Below are 27,720 nucleotides of genomic sequence, written 5' to 3'. Positions count from 1 at the left end.
CTTCTCTCAGGTTGAAACATTTTTTTTGCTCAGATACATGCTTTTTATTCTTTATTACAGGTTAAAGCCTTTTTTCTTGGTTGACAAATGCTGAATATGTAAGCCTCCTTTAGATGAGAAGGTTTTGTGTAGCAGATTTGCCTTTTACCATAAGCAGAAAAATCGCATCTCAGTACAATCATCAAGTAATTACTAAGTCAATAATTTACATATAAGAAAAGCATGTTTTTTTTTCCTTAAAAGGTTCATATAGGGCCACAAAGACTGATACAGTTCTGAGTGTAATCACTCGCGTATTGGGTGATAAAAATGGCCCGCAGAATTTCTTTTACTTGATTTTAGTTTCTGGTATATCAAAAGCCAGCTTCTTCATGGCACTTAGGATAATTTTCCTTCTGTTATCATGCTGGTCAAATTTAGAAAGAATACATGTATTTTGCGTTAACCAGGAGACATTTTCCAGAACTTCATTAGGAGTTGGAGGAGGATCAGTACTCCTGGCATTCAGGAGCGCCCCTGTCCGGACAGGGATCCCTGCAGGCGGATTTGAGCTCTGCAGCGGGAATGAGAAGTGCAGCGTTGGCAGGGAGGACGCCGGTGACGATCTGGGCGGCGAGGACCGCGCCAGGGAAGGCGGGGCTGCAGCGCCCGGAGGTTAGAGGAGGGGCGTGGGAGAGCCCGCTGGGACCCGCTGGTGGGACCGCTTTCCCGAGAAGCCAGTTCTTGGCTCGGGCGCCGGGAAGCGGACGAGCAGGCTCAGGCACCTCCCCAGCGGCTCCAGCAGTGATAAAACTTGAGAAATAACAAGGAGGGGCGACTCGGCGTCTCCTGGGTCCAATCCCGTCTCAGAAACGATCAGGTTCCCAGGAAATTAAGGCTGAGAGAGGCTGAGGTGACGGACATACCTCCTCCACTGCTTCACCTTCCCGGGCTCTCGGCTCTCGGCTTTCCGACTCGCGCTGGGATGGCAGGCGCGGGGTCCCGGAGCTCCCTGCGCGGAGCCCTCTGCAGGCTGCTGCTGACCGTCCTGGTGAGTGGGGGCCCGAGCGGGGCCCGGAGCAGGCAGCTGGCGGGAACCGCGGTGGGGAAGAGGGTGGGTCTGCCCTGGGCCTCCCCGCGGGAGTGAGCGGTAGGGAGCGAAGTAGACCGTAAGATGTGACCCGCTCTTTAGCTCAATCTTGGAGGTAAGGGTGAGCCCAGATTCAAGCCCGGAGGGGTAAGGACAGAAAACGCTCTTTGAAGGGAAGACTGGGGACTGAACTTTTTGTTTGGGACACCGCGTTCGACTGATTGAATCACAAGGCTCGCGCTCCCGGTTTGCTGCGCTCTGGGCGCACGGCTTCGCTCCTGGGCGGGGGCTGGGGTTCGCTATACTCCCCTGGCTCCCGGGCTGGTGATGGTGGTTGGGGCGCGTTTGGATGGAGAGAGTGGAAGGGTACTGGATTAGTTATGTCAGGATCCCGGAGTGCGCAAAACACAGAGGCGAGATGGAGTTCCAAGGCTGTCTGTCCCCTATTCTAGGGTCATCTAGATCCTAGATGTGCTTAGAAGCGTTGAAGCCATGCTTCTGGGTCCTGGCAAGGGGTTACCTCTGCAAAACGGATTGCAGGTTTTGTGTCCCCAAAGGTTATTCAGCAGCTCACTTACCCACCTCCTAGAGCCACGCGATGTGGGTCGGAGTGTGCCTGGGGCGCGAGGTGGCTGGATTTGGGTTGAAGTTGGGGTCGTTGGTTTGAGGGGTGAGTTGGGATAGAGCAGAAAGGATGGAGTCAGGGTGGTTAGGGTGATGGGACTGGCGTGGGGCTGGGTCTTAAATTTGACTCCCGCGAGAACTGCCCAAGTCTACAGCCCCGCCTGGGGTCTCCTGTGCCCGGGAAACCTGCGACCCAGGACCAGATCCGCCTGGAGAGGAAGTTGGGGACAATTCTCCTAGAATTTGGGAGACATGAAGGGAAAAATCGGGAACTCCGACGGCGCGATTACGTTCGGAGCTTCAGTGGAGACCAGGGATGCAACCAGGGACGTACTATGGAAAGGGGCTGGAGACCCAAGACTTCTCCGAATCCACGGGTGGGCGTGGGGTCCGGTAGCAAGAGGCCACGCTTGGCTTAGGAGTTAGGTTGACTTTGGATTGTTGCTCTTCCTCCATCGCCAAGCTGGGAGACTGGGTCCAAGCTTTGTTCTCTCTTTGAGTCAACGAGTTATGAATATTGAATTGACAGTTATTATCAAAGATATACTTATGGACAAATTGTAAAACGCGCGCGTTGACTTGCCAGGCCACACTATTCCATCAAAATATCTGAGCCGGGAAAATAACTCTTTACAAGTGGAGACTGTGTTTCCAGAAACTGTGCTTCTAGATTTTCTCAACGTGTGTTCTTTTGTGATATAATTGATAGTGTTTCCAGCTTTTTTTTTGTTTAAAAGCATGAATTTAGTATTTGTGTTCTCTCTGAGAAAGGAACGGGATTCTGAGTTACCAAGATTTCCTTTTGTTGGAGAGCAGGGCGTGGCGTTAAAGGCGCTGCCCCGGCCCCCGCGGGGGTGCTGGGGAGGCGAGGCAAGAAAGTGCCTGCAAATCTAGAGATAGCGTCAGCTCTAGTATATGACATTCGTTTAGAAATACTTTAAAAAATAATCTCCTAAAGTTTAGATTAAAGAGTATATCTGGAGATTTTTAGACGGTAATACTGGAGAGGGTATATAGAATAATTTATAGTAATTCAAATAATCCAATAGTTTCTTTCCTTGAAAACCCTCCATTTACAAACGCCTTCAATTTCTGTCCAGATGGTAAATTAAGACCTCTGCCGACCACACTATATTTGCATTTCCTTTTGGCTCACGTAGTTACCAACTTTGCAGCCTAATACTAAAAGCATAACATTTTAGAACCAGTTTTCACCCTATTGACACCTTCACGGAGCTCTCAAAACCAATCCCGTGTTTGAAGTGAACTCTCTTCACAGCAAGTCTTTAACACAATACTTAGACTTTTAACACCTTAGCCTTCTCACTGAACTGTGTCAGGGGTCTTTCCATTTGTACTTTTCTCCTGAATCTGCATCCTTTTACCACTTTAAACTGTTACAATTTCTGATGATCCCCTTTGTCCTCCCCCAAACAAAGAAAAAAAAAAGAGGGGGAAGGAGGAATTCCTAACATTACAAAAATTGTTAGGGGTGGTGAAAAATGATTTGTGGTAGTTCAGTTGCTTATGTGTCTCCCGTCAGTTATCAATACTGAGATTCTTTTAAATGTGTGTTTCATTATGTCCATCTTATTAAATCTACTTTGGGAATTATATTGTTATCATATATTATAAATAGTATGTACTTGTGTAACAATGGAAAATTGTAACCCACCCTTCTTTTAACATTGTTTCTGTAAGTGCTGACTCTAATATGTAGCTTATAGATGAACAGGGTATTTGTATAAGAATCTTAGAACTGGTTTCAAAAGATACAGACTCCAACCTTCAGGCATAACAGCTCTGGGAGATTTGCTGACCTCCGACCTTGGAGTCAGTATGACAGGAAGCCAGGATGGCCTGAGTGTGGCCAGGATGCTGGGAAGCCAGGATGAGCAAACCAGAATGGCACACACTGGACCATCACTTGCCTTATCAGAATGGACTGTGCTCCTCTGCCCATAGAGAAATTTTCAGCCCCCTTCCTTGATCTCTTTGTTCTGTTTTACTTCTCCCTCTTGGTAAAAGCTTCTGTGTGGAGATGGGTTTTGAGACGTGAGTTCCCCATCTTCCAGGTGGCCAGCACCTGAATAAACCACTTCCCTCTACATCAGCACCTGCCTCTGAGTATTCGGCTTTCATGGCGACTGGCAGCCGGACCTGCTTTAGGTTACACTTGGACACAGTTAATCTCTCATTTTGCTAAATGGGATCTTCTTCACAAGGAACTAAAATAGAATTTTCATTTATGGCAATACACACTTTTCCCTTGGATTATATGAATTCCATCTGAAACCTATGTTGACGAATTGGCATTCTACCTTTTCAGGTTTTATAGCATTAAAGAGACTGATGTGTCATGTGAGTCCTTTACCAGACATTTTTTGTTTTTGATAAGATTGATATATCCGTCTTTTAAAATAAAAACAAGGACAATAATTTCTATTATATTTTGCATTAGTGAAAAAAGCATAAGGCAAATAAAGGAAGTGAGTGAGAACAAGTTTTTATTAAACCCATAATTTTAAGGAATTCAAAGTTTAGGTGTATATAGATCAGTACATTATCAGTAACCCTTTGAAAAGGAGATTATTGTTGTTCACCTGGAAATACAGCTAGATCCTGGAGCACCTTCTGAATGACTTGATACAAAGCACATTTTTCGGCCTTGTGGTAATTTCCTTGGCTGTTGGAATTCCATATAGGGCACCTGAGGTGACTTGTGGTTCATCATACTTTTCATTTATGTAGAATCCGGTCTTACTAAGAGTTTGTTAGGAGGAAATTAGTAGAATTATCTCAGCACTGAGAATGCAGAGAGGTAAGTCTTGCAGTTTACCTTTGAGGTGATAAGAATTTGGAAAGTGATATTTTCATTTTGCAGAAGGCAGTGTCTACAGGAAAATTTATGAATTAGAATGTCCTGTTATGCTGTTAAGACAATGTCTTTATTTTTAAGAATTCTATAGATTTCAGTTAGTTAATTTCTTTTTCTTTATTAAAAGAGTGTCATTTCAGGAAGGCTACCTTGTATATCCCCTATAAAATTGAACAACAGTAAAAAAAGTGAAACAATCTTAAATAATCTCCTTGATTTGCACCTTCCTTCTGGCTCTAGACTTTTCTATCAGATTTAGTGATTTGTATGATAAGCTTTTTATCATATCATTAATAAAATTTGGGTATACTATAAAATGAACCAAAACAGTTTTTCCAGACTACAGGAGGTAGTTCCTTATATTATCATTTTTAAAAATTTAATCTGTTATAGTTTGATTTAGAGTTGCTCTAGGTTTTATAAATCAGATGCTTAAAGTTGCCCCAAAGTGTTCTCCATTAAAAGAGATATTTTGTATCTCAAATAATCAATCCACAATCCACCAATCTTTAAAAATGCCTTTTTGTATGTTGCAGTTTTTATTGGGTACTCTTTTATATAAAATTTATTTTAAAATATCTTTAAAGGTCATTAGTTCATCATTGTTAATCTAATAATTCCTTTACATTTTTTACTTAACTTTCAGTAATATATTCAATTCCACAATATGGCATCAAATCACTTTTAGTTTCAAGAAGCACAACATAAGTGAAATCTATATATGAATATCATCCTTTAAAAATGATGTTAATGAATATTTATATTATTTCTTTTAAAATAGATTTTATTTATTTATTTTTGGAGAGAGGGGAAGGGAAGGAAAGAGAGGGAGAGAAACACTGATGTATGAGAGAAACATCAATTGCCTGCCTTTGGCATGCACTCAGACCAGGGACTGCCTGCAGCCCAGGCATGTGCCCTGACTGGGAATTCAGCCATCGGTCTCTCACTTTGTGGGTTGGTGTTCAACCAACTGGGACATGTCGGTCAGGGCTAATTTTATATTCTTTCTAATGATGTACTAAACAGCAATGAAAATGAACTACTGCTATATACTCAGCATGGATAAATTTAAAAAACATAGTTTGAGTAAGTAAATTTAATTATACACAATAAGCACAAGACTGCACATATTTAAAAGCCAAAAATTGGCAAAATAATTGGGGCTAGGCCTTGCAAATAATGGTAATGCTTTATTTCATAGCCTTGAAAGTGAAGCCCTAGTTTTCATTTTGTTATTTCTTTTTTTTACAGATTTATTTGTTTTCAGAGAGAGGGGGAGAGAGAGAGAAAGAAGCATCTATTGGTTGTCTCTCATGCCCCCAGCTGGGAACCTGGCCTGCAAACCAGGCTTGTGTCCTCACTGGAATCCAGCCAGCCACCTTTTGGTTTGCAGTCGGTGGGGTGGGGTGGGGGGGCTCAACCCACTGAGCCACACCAGCCAGGGCCATTTTATTATTTTTTAGAATACCTATTTATGCAATATATAGTCTTTTGTATTTATATTTTAGAATGAGCATTTAAAAAAACCAACACAATAGAGAGAGAGGATGAACCAAACCAAAAACTCTTGTTTGAAAGTATGGACAAACCTTGCTATGATTGAGCAAGTAAAACATAGAGAAGGCCCAGATCAAAAATATTAAGAACAAAAAGGAGGCCTAGTTATCAAGAAGACAAATGTTTTAAAAATAGATATTAATATTAATAAACTATTCCAATTACTGAAAACACAGATGAGCAACTTCCAACAAAATATGAATTACCAACATTGACTCAAGGAGAAATATAGAATCTGTACAGACTTAAAACTATTAAAGACATTAAATTAGAAGCCAAACAAACACCTTTGCACACATCTGTCAGGCTCAGGCCTGTGACAGGTGAATTCTTCCATGATTATATGGAACAGATCATTTGTAGCTTATAAGAATTGTTTCAAAGAGCAGAAAAAAGTTGCCTCAGTTTTTGAAGATCAAAGTCAAAAAATGTAGCTTGATCTCACTTACGGACATATACTTAAAATACTTAAAATAAATAGCAGCAAATGAAACCAATAATGTATTAAAAATATCATGTCTTATAGGGTTTATCAGGAGAGTGGAAAGATATTTTCACTTTAGATACTGTATTATTGTATTTTAACATAGTAATACATGCAACATAGTAACATATACCGAGAGAAAACATGTTTATTTCAAAATAAAATAAATTCTGTATTGGTGGAGCCTTTCGTATAATTTATGCAACATCATCATTAGTTAAGAAAGGAAAACATACTCAATGCTGGTAAAAAGATATGATCAGATAGTTACAGTGAATCACACATAAAATACATTCCAGATGGGTAAAAAATGTAAAACTTGGAAGTAACTGTACAATTTTTAGATAAGATCAGATAGTTACAGTGAATCACATATAAAATACATTCCAGTTGGGTAAGAGATTTAAAATGTGGAAGTAACAGTTACAAATATTAAATAACACATTTATGATAGCAGAGAGGGAGTTATTGATATATAAAAGTATAAATAGGAAAAATGATTAATAAAATTGATTACTTTCATATGGAAACACTATCAAAAGATACCACAAAAGGAGTTAAAAAGCAACCCATATACGCCTACAAATAAAAAATACAGTAATTAAAAAAATAAATTAATATGGAAATCATTGAAAGAGAGGTATAGGCAATTTACCAAAGATAAATGCCAAGGAAACACAGGAAACAATGCTCAGTGTCAGCAGAAATTAAGAAAATCCAAAATAAAATGACAGCCGTAAGATTGGTAAAAATTTTAGTGTCCTGTAGAATTAATTATACTAGAGGATTTGTGAAAGAGGGGTCTAATAATCTGGAGGCATATGTATAAATTGTTAGCAGTCTGGAGAACAACTTGGGAAAAGTTACTGAGTTTGGACATGCTCCTGTCTCCACTGCCGATATGCCCTATCTTGTGCCTGCAAGGCTGTTCACTGCAGTATCGTTTGTAATAGAAAAAAATGGAAAACAAAATGATAATCTAAATTACCATCATACAAGAATGATCAGAATAAACTGTAGTATATTCTTGGAAAATCTTAAATATATCGCGGAGTGAAATAAAACAAGATGCAAAAAGATGCACATGGACATCTTTCAGAAAGTATCCACCCACATAATATGAAAAATAGAGACACTTACTGAGGAAGATACAAAATACAGGGAACATTGTACATGGGACACTGACACCTCAGTCCCCTTCAAAGTAGGCACCTTGGGACCTCAGGCAGTTCTTCCACTTGCCATCAGCTGCCCTCTGGTATTTTCCTGAATCTCATCAATGGTCTGAAGTCTCTTCCATTTCAAAGGTGATTTTAGTTTGGAGAAAACTGAGAAGTCACAGGGTGCCAAATCTGGGCGGTAGGGGAGTTGAGTCACCTGGTGATTTGATATTGCATCAAAAACATCTGCATGAGATGTGATGCATGAGTGGGCATGTTATGATGAAGCTGCCAATCACCAGTTGCCCATACCTGTGGCCGTTTTGGTTGTATTGCATTTCTCAGCTTACAAAGAAAATTGAAGCAGTACTCGTTAAATTGTTTGGCCCGGAGGGGCATACTCTAATAGACAACACCTTCCCAATCAGAAACACAGATAACATGGTCTTGATCTTGCTGCAACTTTGCCATGACTTCTTTGGGTGTGGAGAACCAGGCAATTTCCACTGGGTTGGATGGGTTTTCATTTCCGGATCATCACTGTATACCCACAATCCATCTCTGGTTATAACCTTCTTGAGGAAATCTGGTTCGTTGGTAGTGGTTTGAATCAAGTCATTAGCAACTATGGCACAGTGTTCCTTCTGCTCTGGTAACAGAAGGTGCAGAATGAATTTTGCCACAACACATTTCATGCCAAGATCCTGTACCAAAATCTCAGACACAGTAGTTTTTGGAATCCCCAGATCAGCTTCTGGTTCTAGTTCTCCCACTGTCAGTCGCTGATCTTTGTTGATTCGCAGCCTGTACACATTCAACATTCTCAGATGTTCTGCTTATTGCAGGCCTTCCAGAATGTGGATCACTTTCAACAGATTCACAACCATTTTTGAAGCATTTGTGCCACACTTTTATTTGCGTGGCACTCATTGCATCCTCCCTGAAAGCCTTCTGAATCATCTGAATAGTTTCCATGGAGTAATGTTCAAGCTTAACGCAAAATTTGCTGCAGATTCATTGCTCTACTTGCTCAGTTATATTGAATGTGACTGCCACACAGTACACATTATCACTCAACAACATCTGCTGCCCCCACTGACTGGTACAGTGAAGTTGTCATTGTTCATGTATATACATTCCAGTCCATTCTCCTAAGCTGTCAGGTTACATCAGTGTCATGTGGTACATTCTTGCTGTATTAACAATGGCTGGACTTTTTCTGGACATGCTTTTTTGTAGGCATGTGCATATATAATACATATATGTTAAAAGTATAAAAACCTACAGATGAAATATATACATGGACCTATAAGAATCTATTCCTTAGAGAAGAAATGGAATGTAGGTCTCTAACCATATCTGTAAATTTGAATTAAAAATGAAGCGAAAATTACAAAATTTAATTTTTTGAAAGTCTGGATGGGTACACGAGCTTTTATTATATCTGACTTAAATATTTTACAATTAAGTTAAAACATTTTAAAGAGTTGTGATTAAAATAGTTGAAAATTTTCTTTTGAGCATGAAAAACGTCAATTATGGAGTGAAGCTGTATTTGCCCCAATTGCTGCACTATTGAGCAAGACCATTTTTCACCCCAAGAGAACAACTATATTCTTAAGGAACAGTAATCAACTGAGCATATAAACGTGGTTGGATTTTCTTAAGGGCAAACAACTTACTATTTAATTGTAGCAATCTGATTATGACTTTCTGAACATGATTTTGGGGTTTATATTTAAATTAATGTTGACCCTATTTGTCCATATTTTTTAGGGTTTTTTTTCTTTTACCTTAACTAATTCAAGATAAATCTTACAGAAATATAGTAACATTAAGAGCACATATTAGTATAAGAATTTTGATTGTGCATATATATGTATTTACAATTGTTACCATGACTTAAAAGCTTTTAATTTTGTGAAGGAAGCTGTTTTATGTTGGATTATATAAGAAACAAGATACTTTCTTGTAGTTACTATTCAGTTTTATTTTGATGACATCACCTTTGTGAATTTGTAAATTTGAAAGAGCCTATCACTGCCAATTTGCAGAGGTGGGTGTAGAAAGAATCATTTTTATATCAATGGTAATATACCCTCTTTTGTTTTAAATGGCTTTGTTAAGGTACAATTTACATCCCATAAAATTTACCCACGCTAAGTATATAATTGAATAGGTTTTAGCAAATTTACAGGATGTACAATCATTACCAAAATCTGATTTTAAAACATTTTCATCACCTTAAAAAAAACCCTTCATACCCTTTTATAGCCATTTCCCATTCCTATCCCCAGCCCTAGGCAACTAATATCCTCCTTTTCTATATATTTGCTTTTTGTAGACATTTTATATAATATCATACAACATGTACTACTTTGTACCTAGTTTCTTTCACTGAGCAGAGTGTTTTTCAGGTTATCCATATTGTAGCAGCTATTAGCACATTTTTTAAAATCCTCACCTGAGGACATTTTTTCATTGCTTTTAGAGAGAGAGAGAGAGAAAGAGAGAGGGGGAGAGAGAGAGAAAGGAAGATAGGAGATAGAAAAACTTTGATGCAAAAGAAAAGCATTGACTGGTTACCTCCCATACGCACCCAGACCAGGGATTGAACCTTCAGCCTAGACATGTGCTTTGGAATCAAACCCGAAACCTTTTGGTTACTGGTTGACTCTCCAACCAATTTAGCCACACCAGCCAGGCAGTGCATTGTTTTTTTGTTTTTGTTTTTGTTTTTTACAGCAGAATAGCGTTCAATTTTATGGCTGTATCACATTTTGTTGATCTGTTCATTAGCTGATGAACATGTGGGTTGAGTTTCCACTTTTTTTTATTGTTCAAGTACAGTTGTCTCCATTTCCCCCCAATACTGCCCCACCCATCCCCACCTTCCACGCTCAGTCCTACCCTCCTTTGGCTTTGTCCATGTGTCTTTGAAACATGTGCCTTGACAACCCTTCCCCTTTGCATATTATCAAAATTGCTGCTGTAAGTATTCATGTACAGTTTTTATGCGGACATAGGTTTTCATTTATTTTGGTCGGGTGTAAAGTTGCTTGGTCATATGTTAAGTTTATGTTTGATTTTTTAAGAAACTGCCAAACTGTTTTAAAGTTGCTACCCTGTTTTACATTTCCACCAGCAATGCATAAAGTTTCCCGCTATTCCACATCCTTGTCAAAGTTTGTTATCTTCTGTCTTGCTTATGTCAGCCAGACATAAGCAAGTCTAGTTGTTATAACTCTAGTCGTTATATCATTGTGGTTTAGGTCTGCATTTTCCTAATGCCTGATGATATTGGGCATCTTTTCATCTGCTTATGGCCATGTATCTATCTTCTTAGGTTAATGTCTATTTAATTTCTTTGCCCATTTGTGGTGGTGTCTTTTTATTATTGAATTATACGCTTTCTTTATATATTTTGATTGAAATTTTTTAATTTTTATATAATTTGAAAATGTTTTCTCATTTTCTGTAGATTTAATGTTCATTTTATGGTAGTTTTTGAAGAGCAAAATTTTTTATTTTCAATTATGCCCTATTTACCAATTTTTTAATTGTTTATATGTTTTTAGTGTTATATTTAAGAAATCATCGCCTAACCCCAAATCATGAAGATTTACTCTTCAGTGTTTAGCTTTACTTCTTACATTTAGGTCTGATACATTCTGAGTTAATTTCTATGCATGGTATGAAGTATGGGTCCAATTTTTTTTTTTGCATGAGAGTATCAAAATGTCTCAGCACCATTGGTTAAAGACTTTTTTCCCCTTGAACTTTCTTGAAGCTGTTACCCCAAACCAGCTATCTGTAAATATAAGTGCTTATTCCTGGGATTTTAGTTTTATTCCATTTATCTGTATTTTGATCCTTGTGCCAATACCAAGCTGTCTTTGTTGTTATTTCTTTACAGTAAGTTTTGAAATTGGAAAAATGCCCTCCAACTTTGTTCTTTCTCAGGTTTATTTGGGTCCTTGGGTCCCTTGTATTTCCATAATGGTGAATGGTCAATTGCTGCCAAAAAGTAATTTGGGATTTTGATGGAGGTTGCATTGAATCTGTAGATGTGTTTTTGGAAAGTGTCTTCTGATGCGTGAAGATGGGATACCTATTTCAAGTGGCATGTTTGCTTGTGTTTCCCGGTTTTTCATTGCTAGTGTGCAGGAATGCAGCCGACTTTTGTACTTTGGTCTTACATCCTGCAACCTTGCTGAACTCATTTGTTAGTTTGGATTTTCTGTTGGTGGATTCCTTGGGATTTTCTATGTACATGGTCTTATCATCTGCAAATAGAGACAATTTTACTTCTTTCCTCATTGTGCCTTTAATTTTCCTTGTCTGTGTATTTACCCTGGCTAAGAAGCTTTACACAATGTTGAACAGAAGTGGTGAGAGCCGGCATCACTGTCCTGTTCCTCAGGTCAGAGGAGGGCAGTCCCCCGTGAGTCTGATGGTAGCTGGTTTTTGTAGGTGCCCTTGCTCATGTTGAGCAACTTCCTTTCTATTTCTAGTCTATTGAGCATTTTTAAACATAAATGGATATTGAATTTTGTCAGTTGCTTGCTTTACATCTGTTGAGATGATTGTGCAATTTTGTTATTTACCATATTTAAAAAACCACTTTATAGAGGTAAGATTTACATACATAAAGCTGCACATATTTAACGATGGGTTTGGAAGTAAGTATACAAGGTCTGCCCAGAAAGTATCCATCCACGCACTATGAAACAATGAGTTTGGTGATGCATTTACGAGATACATGTGAAGTCATCACTGAGGTCTGCGCCATAAACATGTCCATTGCCTCCAGAAGTTTCCTCTCATCCTCATTATTTGTTATCATTTTAATTTTAAGCGTACAATACAGCATTGTTAAGTATAATCGCTGTGCTGTACAAACCTCTAGAATCTACCTTGTGTAACTAAAATTTTGTTCTTTATTGTATTCACGTGAACTTCTTTATTCTAGGTCTTCGATTTTGCTTGTGAAGCCTGCAGAAAGGTGATACTTAATACACCTGCTAACCTAGAGGCAGACAAAATGGTTGGCAGAGGTGAGAAATTTCAAAACAGTGTTTTTAAAACAAATTTAGTTTACCTACATAGGGAAGAGAAGGTTATCTAACCTTTGCATTGTGGAATTAGCCTGATTATTTATACTTAGATACAATTCAAGGTAATTTAAATATATGTTTCTGATCTTTATAGCTTCATTAAATTCTGTGGTTTATGGTAGTGCTGATGTTCTAAGCTATGTTTTTATAGTCATTCATGCTTAAGGGTTTAAAATTGCATAAAGAATTACATGTAGTGGGACATAACCTTTCATTGCTGTAGGATTGTAGCCCTAGAGAACTATATAGGTAAGGAGCTGGGAAAATCCGTGCAGGGTCTTAACAGTGCACTGGCTGCATTGAGAAACATAAAGGTGAGCCACTCCATTCAAGGTGGAATTTAGTCATTTGCACACTGAAGAGTTAGGAAACCTCAAACTTTCCAACAGCAGGAAGTTACGCCCAGGCACGCTTTTCCCGTAGTGCAGGAAATAGTGGAGGAAAGCATTCTGATTTCTTAAAAAGGATACATAGCTTGTCTGCGAGAGGTCAAAGATTTTTTTCAACGAAGTATATATACCACTTCTGGGTATAGTGCCTCACTCAATTTTATTAAACAAATGTCACTGTTATTTTTGAGGGGAGAAAGAAAGGAAAAGTTGTAAGGAGAGGTCATGGGTGCTCCTCCTGGGAAATAGGCCAGAGATTAACAACTGCTAAAAACATGAAGGTGAGAGAAATAGGTCCTCATGCTTACAGATGTTTACTTCTATTCCACTAAACATTTCCACCTGAGACAGATTAGGGTTGAAGTGAAAATGCTATGTATGGATACCATGAATTCTTTGAGAGATTATTACTTAAGTGAATATCAGTTTGGTTTCTATTAAGGCAGACTGTTGAAGAATGGGATGGATTGGATATTTTCATATAAGCATAAAAACACTTAAATTGATGTCTATATTTGCTTACCTTTTATTAGAAGACAAAATTCCCAGGGAGAGAAGACCCCATGTGGATTTTTGGTGGGGAGTTTTGGCAAACTGGGAACACAAAGAGAACTGTGAGCCCTGGGGTGAGAGTTGGGTGGGGGGGGGGGGGTTAGGCGAGAATGTAACAGAAAAGTGCCTCTGGAGTGGATTCCTAGGTACATTTGTCTTACTTGACTATTTCCGTACCTCTCACACTGCATCGCTGTTTGGACTGAAGACAGGTGTATATTAAAAGATTCAGACTCTATTGTTCAGGAAACTTTTCTGTTTATTTATTCAGGTGTGTGTGGGGTCGTGTAGCTCAGCAATGTCAGTACTACGATATATACACCCCTTTTATACACACATGTCTTTTATAAGAAGATAATTTTCATAAACCTTTTAGAAGCACAGAAAGTTTTAAAGCATACCATTCAATACAAATATATAATCAAGAACTAATTTTTTAACTGAAAGAAAATTGTCTCTTTTTTTGCTTTAACAATGCAAGTTATTTTTTACTTTTTTAAATTTATTTTTTACAGTTGTCTCCATTTCCCACCCACTCTCCCCTGCCCTACCCATGCCCACCTCCCACCCTCAATCCCAGCCCCCCTTGTCTCTGTTCATGGGTCCCTAATGCATGTTCATTTCATCCTTTTCCCTTCTTTCCCACATCATTCCCCTGTCCCCTCCCTTCTGGTTACTGTCAATTTGTCCTCGATTTCAGTGTCTCTGGCTATATTTTGCTTGCCAGTTTGTTTTGTTAATTAGGTTCCAGTTATCAGTGAGATCATAAGGTATTTGTCCCTCACTGCCTAGTTTACTTCACTCAGCAGAACGCTTTCCAGTTCCATCAGTGTTGTCACGAAGGGTAGGAGCGCCTTCTTTCTTTCTGCTGCGTGGTATTTGAAAGAAAATTGTCTTTTAAAAAATACGTGTAAAGAGACTGGTTAAGATATTTGGCAAATGCAGTGCGATTGGTTTATTTCATTCTATTTCATGATTTTGAAGATAATTGTATAAATTGTTTTAACACTTTTTTGCATGTATTTCTGCTTTACAACATGGACATTTTTATTTGCAGTTAATTTGCAAGAGTGCCTCAAGTCTGCAGACCTCATCCAGTCAAGTGACCCTGATTTCAGAGTTCTAGGTGACGGGTCAGTGTACACAGCCCGCGCTGTTGTGTTATCTGATGAGAAAAGGTCATTCACCATACGCCTTTCCGATTCGAGCAGACAGACCCAGAAGGAGATTCCTGTGCTCCTGGAACATCAGAAGGTATTTTAAGCACGCTGACATTTGCAGGCATGCTTTTCGTTTCATTTAAATATTTTTTAAAAAAATTGCCAGGAGGACCAAAGGAGAAACAGGATTTTTTCCTTCCTTTGCTCTTCTTTTTTCTTATCTTGTGTTTACTCTCATCTCCCTACCCACCCCCCTTCTTAACACTGGCTAAAACTGGGGTTTTGCTTTGTGCAATGTAAATGCCATTTCCTCTGTGAAGGTTTCTACCCCTAACATCTAAGTAATGGCTTTTGTGAGGCAGTGGCAGTTTGGTTACCCCTCTATTACAAGATGCAGATCTTTTTATTAGTGTAAACAGTATATTTGCAGTTACCTATTTGAAGGCATGAATTAACCTCCTTTTTGCTTATATTATAGCCTTAGTAATATCTGAGCTATCCACAGTCAATAGGTGTATGTTAAGTTAATTTTAAGAGCAGTGCTTTCTAGTGAATATGAGGCTAACTTCAGGAACCCACAGTGGTTCTGATGTTAAAATAGGAACCCAGGTGGTTCTGATGGAAATCCCGGAGTATGTAGGAATAAGTGTGTGTATGGCATGGTACTGACCGTTGCTCAGGGGATCGATGATTCGCTGCAGTTGTTGATTCTACATCATGAAGAGTACGTTACGAAAGTAGTGACAGAAATGAAAGGTTTGGACTGGATCACGACTAATTGATGTTAACTGCATTAATTTAAATAACTGCTTAGCACTTTAATAGATGTTTAATAAAACTAATTAATTAATTCTTCAGTAACAAAATGTCTTCTTTGCTATACCATGAAATGAAATGGAAATCACTATAAACTCCCATAGAACATTTTGCAACATTCTGTTTGAAAATCTCCACTCTCTGATATGGCAGCCCAATATTGATGGCTACTGAGTAGTTGGCACGTGGCTAGTGTAACTGAAGGATGGAATTTTATTTTATTTAATTCTAATGACCTTAAATGTAAATATGTACAGATGGCCAGGGCTACCACACTGGACAGGGCAGATAGAATGTTAAGTCAGTGAAGAACATGCATTTTCTTGCTCTGGTTATCCAGAGAGTATGAGGTTTTAGCAGAATAAAAACAAGTAAGACTTGTTTATAGATTGTTGCAAAGAGGATAAAGAACAAGAAGAACTAAGAGTAAGTACTGTGATGATTTTCCTAACCTGAAAGTATGGTGTTAGAAAGCTAAGTGAATGGAAATTCTCTAGTTTATGAAACCTTTGCAGTTGGAATACAGTCTTCCTTACCCTTCTAATGAAAAAGACCTTCTTGTCTGGTCTGTAGCTTCAGCATGAAATTGTGGAGACGGACCCTCCAGGGAGGCATTAGGTCTATGGGCTGTCCACTGTCTTACAACAAAGTAGGCTGTGACGCTTTCGTTCATTTTCTTTCTCTGAACGCAGGTACCGAGGAAAAGACACGCCAGAGAAACGGTGCTCCGGCGTTCCAAGAGGAGATGGGCACCTATTCCCTGCTCAATGCAAGAGAACTCCTTGGGCCCTTTCCCTTTGTTTCTTCAACAAGTAGGTTTTGCATTTCTCCCAGTGGGGAGTGTTTTAATTCTAAAAGCATGTTTTATTCAAATTTTATAACTCTTTAAACATTTAAAGAAACACATTTGATTGAAGATATTCATAAAGCGATAAAGCATAATAAAAGTGAGTAAAATGAGAAAATTGCTAGAAAGTATTAATGAGAAGAACTAGAAAACCACTAAAAAACTAATAATAATACGAGAAGGACTCTGTAGCCATTAAATGATCTTTGTTAGTTTATTCATTCATTTAGCAGCTTTCACTTTTTTCATTCATTTATTGAACACAGGATACAGAGCAGATAGAATGTTAAGGCAGTAAAGAACATGCATTTTCTTGCTCTGGTTATCCTGAGAGTATGAGGTTTTAGCAGAATAAAAACAAGTAAGACCTGTTTATAGATTGTTGCAAAGAGGATAAAGAATAAGAAGAACTAAGAGTAAGTACTGTGATGATATATATCCTGCTATATCCTGTGAAAGATCCTGCTCTAAGTACTGAAGCTAGAAATAGGTTTAGTCATGGCCCTTGCTCTCATGTAGTTTTTCAGCCCAGTGAGGGAGACAGAAGTAGGTCAATGATTTCAATACTGAGTGACCAGTGCAATGTCAGAGATGGGCTGGGGTGATGAGAGAATTCATGGGGTAAGCATCACGTTCTGAGATGAAATGGAGAAAACAAGAAAAGGCATAAACCAGGGGACATGTGAGCTAGGTGACGGATGGGAAAGTATTTGCAGGTAACTGGTTGTGGAAGAAGATGGAGGTACAGTGGTGGAGGTGAGCACAGCCCCTCAGGAGCTCAGGGCAGCCTAGTCTGGAATCCCAGGTATGGCAGCGGCGGAGCAGGGAGATGGGGTGGTCGGGGCAGGTTGGGGGTCAAACCATAATGGAATGTGTATTCTGTTGAGAAGTCTAACTTTTACCTAAACACAAGGGGAAGTTTTCAAGCAGGGCAAGGTTTACTTTTCATGGAGATCTTAATGGAATGAAAACAATTACTGAAGTAAGGCTATGGTTTTTCCATTTACATTTCTATTACTGTGGTTGCTGTTTTTTTGTATCAGTGCTGTGGCCTGTATGCTATTTATTTACATTTTTAACTGTCCTTCCAGGGTCTCTCACACTTACTTTTTATTCTATCTAGTGCTAGACCTTCATCTCTTCTTTTTGATGATTAATTTAAACCTAGTGAGGCATATTAAGAAATAATTTATGATTACTAAAGTGATACTGATGGGAGCATTGCTAAGCCAGCCACCAGTTCTCAGTCCTCATTTCTTTGACATATGTGTGCACATTTGACATAGCTGACCTTTGTCTTCTGAAAATACTGTCTTCATTTGGTTTCGAGGACACCATTTGCCTGTCTTCCATATAATATGTTTTTTGCTGGTTCTTTCTTGCTCTCCTTCCTACTCACCTTCATCCTCTACCAGCACAGTCACTAAATTTTTTAATGTTTATTTATATGCATTCTCTTGGTGATTTCATCCAATCTTGTAGCTTTAAGTACCACTTATACATTGGAGACTTAAGCCTTTGTATGTCAAGCCCAAACTGCCTAATCGATATTCCCACTTGGAAATACTCAGACATTCCAAACTTAACATATGCAAATCAAGTATTTGAATTTTTTCCTAAAACCATTTTCCCATCTTAGTTAACAGCAGCTTCATCCTTTCTGTTGTAGGGGCATTAAAGTCTGTCAGATAGGTTTTTGTTGTAGAGAACATATGTCTCACTAAGTAATTAGCAGATTGGGATTTACTACACTGTATTAAACAGTTTATAGAATAGTTGGGGAGACCAAAGAAAGAGATTTTAGGCTGAATTTTCAATAATGAACCATAGAAGCCACCACCAGGGGACATGCTGCTTTCTCCGCGATGGTGAAGCCACTAATTCTAGAACCAAAGTGTCATTGCCACGGTCAAGAACTCACCACAGTCAGGAAGCTGCTTCTCCTAGTGCAGCTCTAGAACAACTTTAACTGCTCCAGTCAGGAAACAGGTTAGTTCATACCCTCTCTCTCAGGATCCACAAAGCATTTGAAAAACTACTGGAACTTCTGCTGCTGCAAGAAAGAAAAAAAAAGAGGAAGGAGACAGAGGAGAAGGGGGGGAGGAGAAACAACCATGTCAGCAAAAATAGTACAAATGAGACATCTAACTCATGGATTCCAGATCGCATGCAAGCACACCTGGTTGTCTGTATTTAAATCCAGACTTCTGGATTCAAGAGACTCTGGAAAATGGGAAGTTTTTGGTTGAGGCTTTTAATGACTACACTATAAGAGAACCTGGTGGAAGAAGGATGAAATACATATTGAGCCCCAAATTAACATAGCCAGCTATTGTTTTCAGTTCATTGAATTACTGTATAATTGTAGGACACTGGTATAACAGCATTTTGCCAGGATGTCAAATTATAGTGGCTTGAGCATAACAGAGATTTAGTCCTCTCATGTAAACACATGATCTGGTAAAGAGAGTCTAATTTGAGTGAACACTAAGGACCCAGGCTTCTCTATTTTTTGGCTTGGCCATCCCTGCACATTTGAGATGGTTCATCGCTGTGTCCAAATGAAAGCACACACTCTGCCACCTTCTAGAGCACAGTTTGGATCTTGCGTGTATTATTTTTGTTCACAGTCCATTGGCCTGTCCTTTCTGTATGGCCATGCTTAATTGCAAGGGAGTCAGAGAAATGCCTTTCTTTAGGGAAACCCCATGTTGAGCCATAAATCTTAATACCAACAAAGATTTTTTGAGAACAATTATCTTTTATTAAATCATTGGGGTGACAATGCTTAATAAAATTATAAGGGTTTCAGGTGTACAATTCTAAACTACATCATCAGTATATTGTAGTGTGTGTTCACCAACCAAGTCAAGCCTCTTGCCATCAGCATTTATCCCCTCTTTACCATTTTCTACCTTCCCTGATGCCCCTTTCCCTCTGATAATCATCATACTGTTGCCTGTGTCTATGAGATTGTGGTGGTTTTTTTTGGTTTGATCCCTTCACCTGTTCTACCCGGACTTCAATTACCCCTCCTCTCTGACAGCAGCCAGTCTGTTTTCTGTATCTATGAGTCTGTTTCTATTTTGTTTGTTAGTTTATTTTGTTCATTAGGTTCCACATATAAGTGAGATCTAATGAAGGGCATTTGTCTTTCTCTGACTGGTGTATTTCACTTAGCATAATACTCTCCTGGTCTATCCATGCTGTTGCAGAAGGCTTAGATTTTCTTTTAGTAGCACACCAAGACATGTCATAATTAAATTGCCAAAAATTAAAGAAAAGGAGAGAATCTAAAAGCAGAAAGGGAATAGAAGAGTGTTACCTACAAAGGAGTTCCCATCAGACTGTCAGCTGATTTCTCAAAAGAGATCTTACAGGCAAGAAGGGGATGGAAAGAAGTATTCCAAGTCATGAAAGGCAAGGACCTACATCCAAGATTACTCTGTCCAGCAAAGCTTTCATTTAAAGTGGAAGGGCAGATAAAGTGCTTCCCAGAGAAGGTAAAAAGGGAGTTCATCAGCACCAGGACCTTATTATATGAAATGTTAAAAAAAATTTATCTAAAAAAGAGAAAAAGATTAAAACTATAAACAATAAAATGAAAACAAACTCACAACCATCAACAACTGAACTTAAGAAAACAAAACCAAAAACAAACTAAGGAAACAATTAGAATGGAAACAATTACAGAAATGGAGATCACATGGAGGGTTATCTGTGGGGAGGGTGGAGGGGGATAATGGGGGAAAAGGTACAGGGAATAAGAAGCATAAATGGTAAGTACGAAATAGACAGAGGGAGGTTAAGAATACTATAGGAAATGGAGAAGCCAAAAAAACTTCTGTGTACGACCCATGGACATGAACTAAGTGGGGAGAGTGCTGGTGGCAGGGGATGAAGGGTGGAAGGGAGTAAGGGGAATAAAAAATAGGACAACTGTAATGGCATATACTTAATGTACTGTAATGAAATATACTTAAAAAGATTTTCTTCTCATTTTACAGCCAAGTAATATCCTATTGTATAAATGTACCACAGCTTTTTTATGCACTCATCTACTGAGGAGACATTGAGGGGTACTAGCATCCTCTGAGATAGAGTCAGCCTCAGCTTCTGTCTTTGCACCATACATCCAACGCATTGGCAAATCTCATTGGCTATACCTTCACATTATTAACCAGAATCTAACCACCTGTCACCCCCTCTGCTGCTACTATACTAGTCTAACAAACTACCACCCTCCTCTCAATTACTGCAGTAACTTTCTAAATGGTCTTCCTATTTCTTCCCTTACCTATACATCCAAGTCTCGTTTTACAAAACATCAAGGCATCATCCTTTTAAAATATAAATCAGATAATATTACTGTTGTCTGAGTTACCTCTTCAGCTGACTCCGAGGAAAAGCCAACATCCTTGGAATCGCTTACCTGATGCGGCCCTTACGACCACATTCCTGTTCACCTCCTGCTCCTTTCTCCCGGCTCTCTCACCCACAGTGGCCTCTGGCTGCTCCTTGCACACTCCTAGCACAGCCCTGCCCTGGTCCCTTTGGAATTCCTGTTTCCTCCTCCAAGAAGAGACTTACTTCCCTGTTCATCACTCATTCTTTCAGTTTTTGTCAGTTCCCCTGCAAAGGAACATTCCCATTAGCGTTCCCTTTACCATATGTGAGAGTCCCTGTTTGTCTCGCGCTTGCCAACATTGGGTGTCACCGCTCTTTTCTAACTGCTAAATCACTAAATATACATTGTGTCTGTTCTTTGTAATTAGATGGTGGCTTACTGTTTTAAATAAATTTGAGCAGCTGAAAAAAGCTTTTGCCAAATGTTTGTGTGGATGAAATGACATGTGATTATTTTATTAAAATCATCTCTTTAAAATAAAAATATAAACACTGAAACTGCATTTTTAAAAATCAGCATTTTAACAGAATTTAATTTGAATTTTTACATGTATATATTTTTTTCCTTTCAGGTTCAGTCTGATGCAGCACAAAACTATACCGTCTTCTATTCAATAAGTGGACGCGGAGTTGACCAAGAACCCTTAAATTTGTTTTTCATAGACAAGGACACTGGAAATCTGTATTGTACTAAGCCTGTGGATCGTGAAGAATATGATGTTTTTGATGTAGGAGTTTTGTTGATATACATGACTTTGAGTGATTAAACTGTGTTTCTTCTGACATTCTATCTGCTCTTTCCTGTCTGCTTGTGCCCTCTTCATGGCGGGTATCTTAAAGTTAAAGGAAATAGATTATGCAGTATTTTTTAACACTTTCTGCTTGGTATATTAACTTCTGTGGTTGCTTGAAATGAGCATTAGTTGTATTCGAATATAAATTCCGAGTTTCCAGGAGTTGTTTGTGCTTATGAGAGGTCCTCACTCTCTCTGATCAGAGTGTAATCTCCTCTCTCCAGGACGTGCCACAGTCTTTCCTCTTCCGCTTTGCTTCTTTTGTCTTCCTTCCACTTGTATGATCTCTCATCGTGTCTGAAAACTTGATTAGGGAGCAAAAGTGGGAGAACAAACCCAAACAAGAGTTAATAAGCCAGCGTTCTGACATGGACAAACTTTCAGTCAACAGGGAGTAGCTCAGACAATTTTTAGTGTAACGTGGTAAATGCTGTGAGGTCATGTGGTCGGTCCTGTGGCGCAGGGACTATGATTCCCCCTAAGAAAAAGGAGTTTTCTTTCTAGACGAAGAGAGAGATCTGAGTGAACAAATGTGACTGATGTCCACCCCATGACATTTCTTGGTTTTGGCTTAAAAAAATGACTAGCTCAGGGTTGTAATCATATATTGAATGGAAATATACTTTTCAGCATTACAATACCTTTAATTACTTAGCAATGCAAAAATTGGCACATGGATTTTGTTTGAAAAACTCTTAAAATATGTGATCTATGCAGCAAAACAATAAAAAGGCTTGATAGTTTCAAGATTGGAATTCACGGCTTTATTTAGATGATATAGTAGGGATTTTCCCCATTGCAGTGAGTTTGTTTTCTCCAGTACAACTTTCTGATTATGGAGAGAATAAGAACTCAAATCCTAGTTTGCATTTAATTTCTCAGTCTAATCTACTGAGTTATCCATGATTTCCCTGTACTCTGAAGTTTTATTTGAAATGTAGACATGTCTACCAAATACTGGGTGCTCTTTACTAGAAGTGTTTCTCCATTTGATGCTTTGATGATGAAAAAGCACTGAGAAGAGGCTAAGCAGTTTACTATTGAAAAGACTTGTAGGGAAGGTAGTAGATAAAGCATAGTATTCTTTCTTGCTAGACTCTCATATCAATGGGCTACTGAACTTGCTTTGTCCCGTGTTTCAGTTGATTGCCTACGCAACAACAGCAGATGGGTATTCAGCAGACCTACCGCTTCCACTGCCCATCAGAGTGGAGGATGAGAATGACAACCACCCTATTTTCACGGAACAAGTTTATAATTTTGAAGTTCCAGAAAGCAGCAAACTTGGTAAGACAAGATATTTTAAATTTTTTTGTGCATATTTTCTTTGGCTTATTTGTATATTTTAAAATAAAATGTACATTTCCTCTGCTCTTATTTTCCCTGCTGTTTATCTTTTTTTAAACTGTTTTTAAATGCTACTTCCAAGTGTTCTTTACATATTAAGGATATTAACTTGTCACACTGCAGATATTTTCTCAGTGTATTGTTGCTTTGGAGTTTTATCAAAGCTCATTTTTCATGGTAGAGCAGTGCAGGTCTTCCTTTTGATTAAATCCATGTTAGACTTAGAATGGTCCTTCCTTTTAGACTTTATGGGAAGACAATTTTTAAGAGTAAAATATATTATGTTAAATATATTTGGGTATGTTTTTGAGATACTGAGTTTTTCATATGCAAGGCTGATCATCCTGAAATGATATTGGAGACAAACAATGAGTAACTTAGAGGATATTATAGTAGTTTGTGGTGTGGTCAATATTATAACAATTATAAAGGCAGATGGCTGTTATTTATGGTTTATATACTTTATTTCATGTTATCATTACGTGGATTTATCAATATTCTCACCTCCAAGCAAAGGACATGCAGAATAGGATGTACAATAGAACTAAAATCAATATAGATTTTTTATTAGGTTTATTTAGGGAGGTGTTAAATGACATCCACTAATGATACAATTTTTTAAAGCTCCTATTTCTATTGTTTTATTAAAACTGAGTACTTTACTTCATTGCTACTTCCTTACTACCTTATAACCTTAGAGGAACTTACATATTCTCCATCTAAAATCTTCTCACATGTGGAAAGCCAAAGTGTTTCAGTTTAGTTGGCTTTTTAATGTGGCATTCATGATGTCTTCTGAGGCTTGTAACATGGAGAATAGCCATTCACAATAAAGCTGAAAGAATGTGGACTCAGTCATAAAGGATGACTTTGATAACTTGCCCTTTAAAGCCTCTGCTAGTTACCTAGATCTTCACCACATTATTATGCTTGCATTTCCCTTTATTTTTTACTTTGATAATTGATGTCGTAGATGTTGACCTCTTTATTAATCACATTGTACAATTACACAAATAAAAATCATTGGTTTGGAGTTTAAGAAATCTAGTTTTTGATTCGGAATCTGTTATTAACTCACTGTGGGAATTCATGGAAGTCCCTTTGAATTCTTTGACCTGTAAATTGAGTTAATTATACTTAATTTATTAACTGACCTATCATATTTTTAGCTTCACAAGTCTGTGACTTTTCAAACTCTTTGTTGAAGATTTTGTTCTTGTGGGAAGTAACAGAAGAATCAAAGGCAAACACCTTGATGCCCAGATTAGCCCTGGGTATTTTGAGTGTCTCACACTAGTAGGTTCAGACCAAGTAAAGCTGTGCTACTCTGAACTAATAGATGCTCCTAAGTTTGCCTTAAGCCAGGTACGGATGGTTTGGACAAAGGGTGCTCAATTGATATTGACATATGATACCCATGAAAAGGAATTTTCAAGATTTTAGGAAGATTTTGTATGGTAAATAAAGCTATTCTCTATGCGGAGAATTAAAATAGTGTTTCTGTCTTCCTGACTGTCAATAACATTGTAGGGAGAGAATGTGATGCCTTACAAAGGTCATAAACTTTTTTATGAGAAGACAGATAAATAACATTTATTTGCTTATGGTAAAAAAATTATTACTTCATTGATCCACTGCAGATGGATTATTGATCCACTGCAGAAATCTTGTCATTTGTTATAAGCATGTAATTGGACATTCCCTACTATATAAAATGTAAATAAATATATAAAATGTACATATAACTTAGAAATATACTATATATGGCTAGTGACACATATATACACAATGAACACACATATATAAACTTGAGGATGTTTTATAGTAACAAAATGATTTTAAGCTGATGTATCCTTGTGTTAAAAGATTTGCTTGGATTTCTTCCTCCAAATACAGTTTTACGTGTATGGTTGTACGTATGTATGTGTTATTACTCAGGTGGGCCTTCCATACAGCATTATAGGCAAAATGGATCTACTTGTTACATTTTCATTTGCATCAGAACATTATGCTTACACTATAAATACGCCACCTGTATATATTTTTTGATACCTGAAATCCTTTATGTGGACAATATTCTTACATTCTATACAGGTGACAAATTCTCCTTAAATGGTAAATATAATAAAATCCCTTCCTGAGGATTAAGTGGTCCTGAGGGCGGAGGTGGGAAAGAGTGAGGCAAACAGACTACCGAAAACCAAAAACATGCTGGAAAAGGGACTGGGTTGTGAAATTTCAACTTGACCATCCAGGCAAATACATCTTAAATCACTCTTAATTTAATTATTAATCAAAAGTTTAATTTAAGAAATCTGATTTACTCAGGAGCCATGGTCTATCTCTTCAACTAGGTTTGTGATTGCAATATGTGGAAATATGTATTGCAAATATCTATGAATGTCTGTTAAGTAAGTTTTTAGCAATTTACTATTAAACATTTTGAGCTGCAAGTGAAGTAAAAGTACACTTTAATTCTCAGCATCAAAGTGTTTTGTATTTTAAATGTGAAGTCATCTTCCCTAGTATTATGTCAAGATGGAATGCCTCTGGTAAATACTACATTTTAAATATATAAAAGGTGGAGATACTCCTAAACACGTTTAACAACTTTGGAAAATTTAACACATTCTTTTTCAAAACATGTAGGTACCACAGTGGGGGTGGTTTGTGCCACGGACAGAGATGAACCAGACACCATGCATACGCGCTTGAAGTACAGCATTTTGGAGCAGACACCAAGATCGCCTGGGCAGTTTTCCATGCACCCCACCTCGGGCGCAATCACCATGGTGTCTCAGTATCTGGACAGAGAGGTAGCTTTCACACGCTGTGGAGTATCTTTTTACTGGGGGTTGAAGCTCCCTTTTCCCCCTTGTTGTACTTTGCTCTCCATTTAATTTTATTTAGGCATAGAATTCCTGGTCATGTTACCTGGTTTTTATATTACTTCTATTTGTTTTGTGTGTACGAGAAGCCTCAATAACTAGAAATACAGATTAGTTGGTATTTAGGTGTGGGAACAAAAGATATTTCTCATGAAAGTTATTATTATTCAATATAATTTATTTTCTTACTGTGTCTAGTTGGTTCTAGCTTAGTAAAAGATTTCATTCTCATAAAGGATAATTTGTTGTTTTTCCATGAGTATAAATCATACCTTGATCTCTATCCAGTTATTATAGATATGTGCTTTTTATCTGGAAATGATTATTGAGGTAAGGTTTATGAATTATTATAAATCTGTAACACTATTTGGTTGATAGTAATAGCATATATGATAGAATGGCATATATGCTATTATATCATATGCTATATATATGTTATATATAGTGTTTTATATTCAGATTTTTTATGCATAATTTTATTTGATTTTTAAAATATTTTTGTTTGACTAGATAGGTGTTATAGCCAATGTGTAAGGAGAAACATGATAATTAGAAAGATTGATTAACTTGATTTTGTTAGCCTAATTTAACAGTGAGTCATGTATTGTTTACTGAGGCAGATTGATCAATTTCACATGCACAAAAAAACCTCTGGGTGGAGCATTTTGGGGTGGGAATGTTGCTTCCAATGCAGAAGGGAGATAGGTAAAATGAAGCCTGTGGATGGGATAGAGGGAAGTAGAAAATGGAGAAAAAATTATACAACATAAGGAGCGGCTAAGGAACAGTAAGAGAGGAGAGAAAGGCAACAAAACTGTCGCCAACTAATGATTCCTTTTCATCATCAACACACTGCCTGGAAAACTCCTTTCCCACAAGTCAACAGCGATTTCCTATTTGCCAAATCAAGTTACGTTAAATCCCTGTCTATGGTCAGTCAATTACAGAAACTCTCTTGTTTCTTGGATTTCTTGTTTTCCTCCTGCTGTTTTGATCTTTTGTTGTTGGTGTCCTTTGCTTAGTTTTCTTATTTCCCCTTCACGTCCTCAGCTGTTGAAATGCTGTTATCTTATATCCTCAGCTTTTCTTATCCTTTAACTTCTAGATATCAGATTCCTGCCCCAATTTCGGCCACCATCTATTAATACATACTGGTGATTCCCAGATTGGTATTTCTGGCTATGATCCCTTCCATAATTATGGACCATATGCCAAGGTGGCTTCTGGACCTTTCTCCTTAGATTTTCCATAGGCAGGTACAATTCAATATATACCAAACATAACTAATTGTTTTTGTTCCTCCTTGTCAACTTGCTAGTGTTCACTTCCCTCAGAGAACGCTCTTGAATTTCCTGTATTGCTTGGTGATACCCCTGTTTGCCTGCGTATCTAAGTAGGACACCTGAGCATCATTCTCAACCCCTCTTTCTCTATTTGCTTGTATATGGAATTCTGACTCCCACTGAAACTTGCTTGTCACCATTGTTCTCTGTCCTCATTGATACCGACTTGGATTCGGACCCACCTGTGTTAGACTATTTTAGGAGTTCTTTAACTGGTTTCTTTGACTTCTAGCTCAGCTTACTCCAAATTCTGCTCAACCTTCTTTAAGGATATTCTTTGTGAAA

The 27,720-nt window shown here is 38.0% G+C and overlaps 1 protein-coding gene across 2 annotated transcripts in view; it reads left to right on the top strand.

The window, feature by feature from the left end:
- Positions 1 to 652: 652 nt before the first annotated feature.
- The window catches only part of DSC3 (desmocollin 3), a 48,617-nt gene continuing 21,549 nt past the window's right edge, over positions 653 to 27,720 (top strand). For both annotated transcript variants that reach the window (XM_037156795.2, XM_037156796.2), the window contains exons 1-7: positions 653 to 1,030; positions 12,748 to 12,832; positions 14,891 to 15,087; positions 16,502 to 16,621; positions 21,636 to 21,791; positions 23,000 to 23,144; positions 25,854 to 26,020. In XM_037156795.2, coding sequence (XP_037012690.2) covers positions 965 to 1,030; positions 12,748 to 12,832; positions 14,891 to 15,087; positions 16,502 to 16,621; positions 21,636 to 21,791; positions 23,000 to 23,144; positions 25,854 to 26,020 — 936 coding nt within the window. In that variant the 5' untranslated portion in view covers positions 653 to 964. The remainder of the gene's footprint in view (positions 1,031 to 12,747; positions 12,833 to 14,890; positions 15,088 to 16,501; positions 16,622 to 21,635; positions 21,792 to 22,999; positions 23,145 to 25,853; positions 26,021 to 27,720) is intronic.

The sequence above is a fragment of the Artibeus jamaicensis genome, unplaced genomic scaffold (genome assembly GCF_021234435.1).
Source record: "Artibeus jamaicensis isolate MK-2021 breed Jamaican fruit bat unplaced genomic scaffold, CSHL_Jam_final contig_354, whole genome shotgun sequence".
In the NCBI taxonomy this organism is placed as follows: Eukaryota; Metazoa; Chordata; class Mammalia; order Chiroptera; family Phyllostomidae; genus Artibeus; species Artibeus jamaicensis.
This window is presented reverse-complemented; position numbering and strand designations above follow the sequence as displayed.